Source organism: Engraulis encrasicolus, chromosome 7 (assembly GCF_034702125.1).
Source record: "Engraulis encrasicolus isolate BLACKSEA-1 chromosome 7, IST_EnEncr_1.0, whole genome shotgun sequence".
Taxonomy (NCBI): Eukaryota; Metazoa; Chordata; class Actinopteri; order Clupeiformes; family Engraulidae; genus Engraulis; species Engraulis encrasicolus.
In genome coordinates, this window is record NC_085863.1 from 7,998,234 (window position 1) to 8,007,893 (window position 9,660).

The window sequence follows — 9,660 nt, forward strand, 5'->3', positions numbered from 1 at the left end:
TCATATTTGGCCCCCGGGCCAGACATTCCTGTGACATTCCCACTCTACACAGGTTTTAACTCAGTGGGCTAAACATATTTATGAAAGAAAATTGAAGTTGGTGATAGAGATTTTTAATGATAGTTAAAAGTTCATATGGAAAGCTTAAGTGGACCAACATGTAAGAGTGCTCCTGTAAACGAGTACCACTCTAGCTTTGTCAGAAGGCCTAAGTGTTTACGGCCTAAGAAGGCCTAAGTGATTATTAACTTGATTGATAGTAGATCATGGTTAGGACAACTTCACTTGCTATGGTCTCTGCCTCCACTCCTAACAAAGACTTGGTCTTCTTGGTCCATGATAGACTGGGTCTCTTGACTGAGCCTCGAGTGCAGTCTCCACCCTTCGAAGATTCACTGGGTATTTCTCAAAACTCTAGTGTGCGCACTTCCAAGTGTATCAGCCTAATTAGTCACGCCCAGTGATTGGATACTCTTTATTAGTCACACCCAGTGATTGGATACTCCGCAGAGTTCACCAAAGAGTATCCAGTCACTGGGTGTGACTAATTACGCTGATACACTTGGAAGTGCATGCACTTGAGTTTTGAGAAAGGCCCACTGTTTGGCATAGGCGATCTTGTCCCCATCATGCACCCCCTGGTCTCTGCTCCCTGTAGGTCCCCTGGGGAGAGGTTGAAGAGGCCTCTGCACACTTGAGTTCTCCAAGTGGGCGGTTGAAGATGGCTGATCAGTTGAGGTTAGAGAAAACAAAAATAAGGTCAGTGGTGCCTGCCAGGCTCCCGTTACTGTTTTTAACCATAACGTTTCAGGCGATGTGCATACACTGCAAAACATTGCAAGGCAGTTAAACGTGAAAAGGTACGTTTCCCTGCTGCCAGAAGTTTGTAAGTGGATTCAACTCAAGGCTTAACTCGAGGCATTCTCAAGTTGAGTTAACTTACACACTTAAGGCAACAGGGCAACTTACTATTTTACTTTTAACTGAAATGTTTTACAGTGTACATTTTCTTGGTTTATAATCGTCAGTCCAAAAACCAGAACGTTTGAGGTGTGAGCCGGTGGATGCGCATGTTCTTCTTGAGTTGATCACTTCAGGTCCCCTGGGGCGAGGTTGAAGATGGCCCTGAGCTTGTCCAGCTCCTGGTATGCACTTACAGACTCCTCCAGTAGGTGGCGGTTGTTCTGGCGCAATGTCTCCACCTCGGCCATCAGAGCATCATTGTCCTTCCTCTCCTAACGCACGCACACACACACACACACACAAACAGACAGAGGGCCAATATACTGAGCATCTGTTAATGCGATAATGCTTTACCAAAATGATAAAAAATGAATTAAATCAAATTTCAAATGACTGAAATAATGCATTGCTAACATTAAGTGTAGATGCCTGCTTCATTAATGAATATCCTTTATCATTTACCTTAATTAGCCTCTGGATTAGTAAATGATACTCTACACATTACGTACAGTAGATACATACAGTATGGCGGTGTGTGTGTGTGTGCGTGTGAGAGAGAGAGAGAGAGAGAGAGAGAGAGAGAGAGAGAGAGAGAGAGAGAGAGAGAGAGAGAGAGAGAGACAGCAATAACAACACTACATTGGTCAGGTCACACTTGAGGTCTCCGAGAACGTTCTCCAGATAGTGAACTTGTCTGGTCAGCTCCTCGGTGTCACTGCAGACAGACACAGCACAAAAGGAGATGCACATTATGGAGAAGGTTCACTTGACCTTGGTAAACACTTGACAATGCAGACATCCACTCGACATGGTAAACAGTGTGCCTTTATGTACATGTATGGTTCTAAAGTCAGCATGTCTCTACATGGTTAAAAGGTTGCGAATGAGCTATCTTTTGGAGGCTGTCTATTTTTGTAGTTACCCCAGTGCAATGGCGCCTTCCCGATGAGAGTGGCTCACTGAGTCCTTCTCTGCTGTTGACCACGTTTTGTTGTTGTTTTGACCCTCACTGCTACAAATTGAGGCCACCTTACTTTCCCCTGTGAAATGTAATGGAGCCAGGACTCATTACACTGTCTCATTCCCAAAACAAGCCATTCGTTACAGAGGAGATTACGTGGCCTCTGGGTTACACTCTATTTTTAGGGACACTGTGCAGGAAATGGTCAAAAAAGGTACTGCAACTATGCTGCTCATTTTCATGAAAGTTCACTAAGTAATGAACTAGTATTTTCTAGTATGGCCCAAGTACAGTCATTTTTGCAGCTAAAAATGCCTATTTCTGGTCATTCAAAATGGCAGACCATGGAGAAGATCCCCATTTTCATGTATGAAAAGTGCATTTTTTTCCAGTCATAATGAATACTTTGAATTTGATGGTGGTGGTGGTAAGTATTCATGAAAAAGGCAACATTAGAGAATGGGTAGCATGGATTCTGGAAATAAACAACTAAAAATCTCACTCAGTGTCCCTTTAAGTATGTTTTTGGACTATTTAGACCTTTATGTTTGACAGGACAATATGAGATATGACAGTAGGGGAGCGAGACTGGGTAGGGTCAGAAAGCGACCCAGGTAAGACTCGAACCTGTGTCCCCATGGCTATGAAAACCCATATGCAGTGCAAAGACAGATGCCTTAGCACACGGCACCACAGCATTTTACTGTCAGCACCCCTACCATTCATCAGATGCTCCTGGTTCTGTGTGGTTGCTGAAGCATCCATTTGGGCTAGCCCGGCCTGCTTCTCAGGAGCTTTCTTCACCTCTCGAACTGGAACATCCAGCTCAGACAATGACCCACAGCCTAAGATCACATGAACATAAAAAATGTATTATTAATTAATTAATTATTTCATCAGGAAGCGGAGTCCAATTCATTATCATTATTATCAATACATTTTTTCCATGTTAATTTAACTCCTCCTAATTTAACTTCTTGCGGGGTGGGGAACCTACGTATGTCTCCAGGGCGGTTGACGGGGACCTAGAAAAGGTGGGGTCTGTTTTAAAGGTGGTCGCTTTCAATATAGGCCTAAAGTGCAGGGGGAAATCCCTGGTTTGTGTTCATAGTACGGCCCTTCGAGGAATTTGAAGTGGCCCCTCGAATAAAAAAGGTTGCCCACCCCTGTCCTAGACTGTCGAAATTGACACTTAAACACATTTTAGTCCTGTTACCAAGGCAAAAAAAGTCACCTTACCATTCATACTGATCTGAGGTGGGCTATGTATGTCTTTAAACGCTGGTGTTGTGCTTCTTCTGGTTCTGCTGGGGCTGAGAGTGATGTTGCCTAGATCCTCTGGATGCTTATACAGGCTGCCATCTATTGTCTGCAGAGAGAAAGAAGAATGCTAATCTGACATGCCAACGGAGACATCAAGCAAGTTTTCTCTGTCAAAAATCTATGTAACAGGGTTAGTGCAGAGGTTTTAAATTGCATTTGACCAGTTTCCAAAGACATTGACAGTAAACACACACACACACACACACACACACACACACACACACACACACACACACACACACACACACACACACACACTGCAATAAGAAGACTAATATACTAATGGACAATAAATACACACACACACACACACACACACACACACACACACACACACACACACACACACAGCACTGCCTGGCATATGATACACATACACATTCTTATGAGTTTTCCAGTTGGGCCAATGCAATTTAATCACTTACCATCTCAAAAGCATGTTGCAAGTGAAACATATGAACATTAGTGTTTGTCCAAATCCAAAGCTGATATAAAAAAACGTGTGATAACACAACTTACGGCAACTTTCCGGTGATTCTCAACAGAGCCCTCCACACTGAGTAAAGTCCTGAGGTTCTCCTCAACCCTGTTCTTGCGGGGAAGCTGAGGAGACTGGACTCGTTTCAATGCAGCAAACAGGAGAGGCTGACCAAAGACGTTCTTGGCCTTCACATCCACCTGACTGGTCAAGCACACACACACACACACATCTGACATGTGAACATTTTTACATTCTTTTTCATCTATATTCATAATAATGTCCATTTGGGTTATGTGTGATTATGAATTCATGAGCTAGCTTGGTGTTTCTCAACGGGGCGGTACAGCCCCCCAGGGGGTGTTAGGGAGCCCCGGGGGGGGCGTTGAGACGGATACAGTTGAGAGGGGGTTGTGCTTAGTTGTCATTGGGGGCATAAGTCCCACTCATTTTTTTTTAATACTAAGGGGTTGTTCGCAGGCTTATAATGAGGTCATAGGGGCATTGGGAGGCCAGGGGGTGTTTGCTCAAAAAAGGTTGAGAACCACTGAGCTTGCTACTATATAACAAAACAATTCAAAATTACTATTTGTACTGGTTTATTATTGTTAGTTTAGACGGAGAGTACCTTTTCGGCTCTTCAGGATTGTTTTCCATGACACTTTCCACTGTGTTCTTAGATGGAGCATGGTGATGCGTCTCTGAAGGCTTGTAACGTCTTGGCTTGATAGGTGAGGGGTGGTGGATCAGCCTGGTTTCTGTGTTCTGCGTACTACTACTAACCCCATAATGGCTCAGCTGGTGCCAGCTAGAGGGCGGCATGGTCGCGTGGTGTTGGATGGGACAGAAATGGTGCTGGCTAGGCGGACTTAGCTTTGGGGGACTGGAGGGAGTTATCGTGGCTCTCATTGACACTGGTCTCTGCACCATAGAAATCTTAACACCCTGAGGGGAGATGCATAGCCTTCTGTGGAGATAAACAGCCAAAACAGAGAGAGATTGTTATCATGCATTACGTTTATATTAGGTAATTAATTATTAATTAACTAATGGGAGTTGGGACATGTGATCAGATTCATCCTACAATGCAACACACGGATTAAGGGCAATGGGACACACATTCGAAACACCTTTGTGGGGAAAAAAATGCTGCTGTACTGGTGGACTATCATTTTTTTGTCCAAAATACAACTTTACCTCATAAAATGCTGCATTTTCCTGTTTGCTTTCATATAAAACCACTGCATTCACTACAACACTCAGTCTCACCTTGGTTTGGGAATCATCATTTTGGAGCGCGGCGCAGGAAGGGAATGGTAGTAAAACCCAGTGGAGGGATTAAGGGGTGGACCATCCAGCAGCTCGCACCTGTCCCAGGTGTGGTACCGCTGAGCAGGGGAGGAGGAGGTGACCTGTCTCCTCAGGGCCCGCGGGGTGATTCTGGGGGTGAAGTACTCCGCATCCGGGTCCGCCACGGCCACCACCCCTGGATGACTGAAGCGAGTGGGGGTAGAGGGGGAATGCATCTCTATCCGTAGATAGCCGTCTGGATCAGGTGGCCACGGGACATTGCCCCAGTCTTGCAGTGCCAGTCCTTTGGGATGCAGTCTGGGCGTGCTGTGGTTATGCTGCTGATATATTAGGTTTGGTGGATCAGCCTGTAAGAAGATGAATGCATAATGATGACTCTGATGCACAGACAGTATGCCAATTTCATCAGCATACTACAATGCCATACCATAAGGCAGTGATTCTCAAACTATGGGCCGGGGGCCCACTGGTGGGCCCTGAAGGTATTCCAAGTGGGCCTTGACATTTTTTTTTTTAAACATATTTTGGTGTGTGTTGCTGTTGATTTATTTGAGTTTTATTCCTAATTGGGTCAGAGGTGGGCCCCGAACATTTTTTGACAATTTCGAGTGGGCCCCAAGTTGAAAAAGGTTGGGAACCCCTGCCATAAGGGAACAGGGTCGTTCATTGATCACAAGATGAAACTGACCTTCGAGAAGAAGACCTCGTTTTCCTGACACTGGTAGCCGTGCTGATTTGATTTTTGAGTTCTTGTCAAGACCTCTTGAACAGCACCTGCTCAATGTAGACACAAGCCATACATGTTCACTCACACAAAGCTTATCTCTCCATTTTTACCCTTGTAAGGTGTTCAGGTCATTTTGACCCGTTTTCAGCTTTTGTCTTGAGAAAAATAGTATCAGTTATTATTCTTTTGCCCTGAGATTCACTGGCTTTGACTCATTTTCAGTGAGGAACATGAATCTGAAAAAAAAAATTTTGACCTGTATTACTTTGGGGGGCTTATACATCAACATTTTCTAAACGCTCTAATACAACAGTGATCACATGTTGAGTAGACAAGGCAGAGGGTGAAGTATGTGGAAAAAGGAGTGCAGATATTCTTTGGTCCTTCAGTTCTGCATCAATGTTTCCAACTTGTGCGATAAGAGCACTAGTGGTTCAATCGGAGAGCTTGGATTGAGTTTACTCTCTTTCTTCACCATCTCGTTATCTTTCAGTCTCTGTATCTCCCACTCTCAAAAACATAAATAAACAGAAATTCACAGGCAGGGTGAGGGGAACATGAGGGTGAATATGAACTTTGATTTTTTTCATTTTTCATTATTTTTCTATATGCCCGGGTCAAATTGACCCGAACACCTTCTATGTAACCAAAACACGAACACCTTACAAGGGTTAAAATAGACATACTGAATAAGAACGACTAATGATTCACATTTAACAGTTATGTACACTCGCCTCCAAAAGAGTTGTCGCCTACCCATCTGTTTGGAATAACAGCTAATAACCTGACTTTCAATTAATCACTTGGCTTCAGAAGTCACTCAAATGAAAGCTACAACCCTCTCGAATGAAAATGTATGTACAAAAATAAATTTCATGCACCAAAGAAAGATTGACCCTTTAATGAACACAGACAGGGCAGATTTTGACAAGACAAAAGTTTTGTCGCCTATCGAACATAATGTGAAAATGAGCAGATAAGTCACTTCAAAACACTTCAAATATGCAGATCGGGTGTCATACTTAATCACTGATTCACTCACACCTCTCCAGAAAATCAACTTTGGCCTTAGGTGTATGTTTAGGGTCATTGTAATCATGGAAAGCAACACAATGAAAATCAATGGAGTTCAATGAGAGATGGTGACATATTTGCTATTCGTAGAGCAATACATTTTTAACTTCATGATGTAATCAATGATAAAAGCCCCCACACACTAGCAGCCTGCGTGCAGCTCCACATAAGAGCTGTATCCCTCCCATGTTTGACTTTAGGCACCATGTATTTTTTCCAAATTCTTCACCTTTAACACCAAAGAAGTCTCTCCCACTGTCCTGTCTCAAAAAAGCCAGCCAAGAGTATGTCAGGCCTAATTCTGACAAAAATGAAGGCTAATGGGACACATACTCTGAAGTCAAGATCCCAAGATCAACCATTTTAGAACTGATAGCATCAAAACTATATGGTGTTGGAGATGAAGAATATGAAAAAGAGAAATGGTGCATAAAGTGAAACATGGTACAGATACAGCTCTTATGAGGAGCTGCATGCATGCTGCAGGTGTTTGAGGGCTTTTATCATTGATTAAATCATGAAGTTAAACATGTATTGCTCTACGAATAGCGAATATGTCACCATCTCTCATTGAACTCCATTGATTTTCATTGTGTTGCTTTCCATGATTACAATGACCCCAAGTGTTTTGAAGTGACTTATCTGCTCATTTTCACATTATGTTCAATAGGCGACAAAACTTTTGTCTTGTGAAAATCTGCCCTGTCTGTGTTCAATAAAGGGTCAATCTTTCTTTGGTGCATGAAATTTATTTTTGTACATACATATTCATTCGGGAGGGTTGTAGCTTTCATATGAGTGACTTCTGAAGCCAAGTGATTAATTGAAAGTCAGGTTATTAGCTGTTATTCCAAACAGATGGATAGGCGACAACTCTTTTGGAGGCGAGTTGTATTTGAGGGTTCATTACCATGTGCTGTGCCCATGTTTCCCCTGTCTGTGGTGAGGCCTCTACACCACTCCACCCTGTGGTGGCTGCTTCGTGCCGTCGGGCAGCGTTGGTACCCATTCCTTAGACAAGAGGTGTTTGAAAAGAGTACATTGTACTCATGGTCATCATGAGCTCAGTCACAGCAATAGGACCTGAGTGCCTCAATGGCTTGCTGCATACTGGCATTCCACCACATGTTTCAAGGCAAAATGTAGCTTCTGGCACGTCTTTTAGTTGCCATTTTTTGTAAATTGAAGAGAAACAAAAATGGAATTTACAAAATAGCAAATGAAATACGACAGAAGCCAGACTTTGCTACGATGGAATGGTGTTATCGAATACCAGTGAACGCCACTAATCACTTGGTGAGTGTTTGGTAGGGTGATTTAATATATTTAGCTCAATGGGGTGATTTTAACCCGTTAAAACACAGCATTATAAATTTGCTGTTACCAGAATGGCAATGACCAAGTCGTAGTGCATTACTAAAGGCCCTGTGTCATGTCATAGTATTGTAGTACTATGGTAGTTAACTTTTCAATGACCAATTGGAGATTGGAGCCAATTTTTGGTCCCCTTAGGGGAAATTCTTTCTCTGCACTTAATCCCATTTGGACTAGTGAATCACATTGAAGTACACACACTAGTCCATAGCAGTGGACTGCCTGCTGAGAGGCGCCCGGGGAGCAGTGTGGGGGTTAGGTGCCTTGCTCAAGGGCACTTCAGCCGTTGTTCGGTCGGGCATTGAACCGGGAACCCTTGGGTTGCCAACCCAGTGCTCTAACCACTGCGCTAGGCGAGGGGAACACTCGTTTAGCAAGAGGGGGGAAGAAAGAAAAAGGAAGAAAAGAAGGAGGAAAAGAGGGGAAAAGGGGGGGAAGGAAGAGAAAGAGAAAGAAAAGAAGCTGGTACATGTATTTTGGCACATTTACCACTCATAGCATAATGCATTAACTCATTTTCAAACATTTAGTATCAAGTGATATGTAAAGGTGGTTGGGTCGAATCCCATCCAAGAGTGTTATTTACCTACAGACCACTAGGGGTGCAATTTTTTCTTTTCTTTTTTTGCCCTTGTCTGAGTGTGGTTTGAGCAATATTACTGATAAAATTTCAGAAAGACAAATAAGCTTATTGCATTTAATGTGGCCACTAAAAAGGCTACACAATGGATTTAAAAAAAAATCTCACACATGATAAAGTTTTGAAAGTCCTATAGATGTTTCAAATGATATGCCATTAAGCTATAGATTTATTTATAAGGTATCTTGGTTAATGATTACTCTGCTGAATAAATGAGAGGGGATACCTTCCTGAATAGATCGAGGTTAACTTACATATTTTACACAAATATTTTTTCATAAATGAAAAGACATTTTGAAGAAATATTTTCATTTTATTGCAAGTAACACACCAAACACACAAACTGTTGGCCATGTTCAATGGTTGTATGACAACGAAAACAACAATGTTTAACTGTGCCCCGACCAGACCCATTCCCAAATAGTTGTCAGTGAAAAAAAAAACATGCACACAAAGGAGTCCTGATCTGGCCAAGATCAATAGAATAATCTGAAGTGACATAAACAATTAGGGCCTATACAAATATGCAATTTTACATAAAACACACACACACACACACACACACACACACACACACACACACACACACACACACGAAACTTGGCCAAGATCGACAGAGTAATCTAAACATACAAATTTACAATTTAGCGTCAACACATCCACACCCACACACACATCAGAACAGTATGAACAATATGTACAGTCACATTACATAAATGTACAGCAGAGAAATATTTAGAGTTACTGCTTTTGGTTTTGTTCATTTTTTTCAGCCACTCCTCCTTTGAAAGGGATTGAGTATTAGGGTC

General features: G+C 42.6%; 1 protein-coding gene and 1 long non-coding RNA gene across 2 annotated transcripts; both read right to left on the reverse strand.

Annotated features, from left to right (window-relative positions):
- Positions 1 to 1,881: 1,881 nt before the first annotated feature.
- Positions 1,882 to 5,251, reverse strand: LOC134453324 (uncharacterized). Its single transcript, XM_063204203.1, has 6 exons — positions 4,995 to 5,251; positions 4,354 to 4,692; positions 3,767 to 3,929; positions 3,164 to 3,293; positions 2,644 to 2,769; positions 1,882 to 2,003 (listed from the first exon to the last, which is right to left on the reverse strand). Exons 1-6 carry the CDS (start codon positions 5,249 to 5,251, stop codon positions 1,882 to 1,884), a joined length of 1,137 nt encoding a protein of 378 aa, XP_063060273.1.
- A 75-nt stretch (positions 5,252 to 5,326) lies between these two features.
- LOC134451939 (uncharacterized) lies at positions 5,327 to 7,818 on the reverse strand. The gene is made up of 3 exons (XR_010035316.1): positions 7,748 to 7,818; positions 5,725 to 5,810; positions 5,327 to 5,383 (listed from the first exon to the last, which is right to left on the reverse strand). It is a non-coding gene; the product is annotated as an uncharacterized LOC134451939 (long non-coding RNA).
- Between the last annotated feature and the right edge of the window lie 1,842 nt (positions 7,819 to 9,660).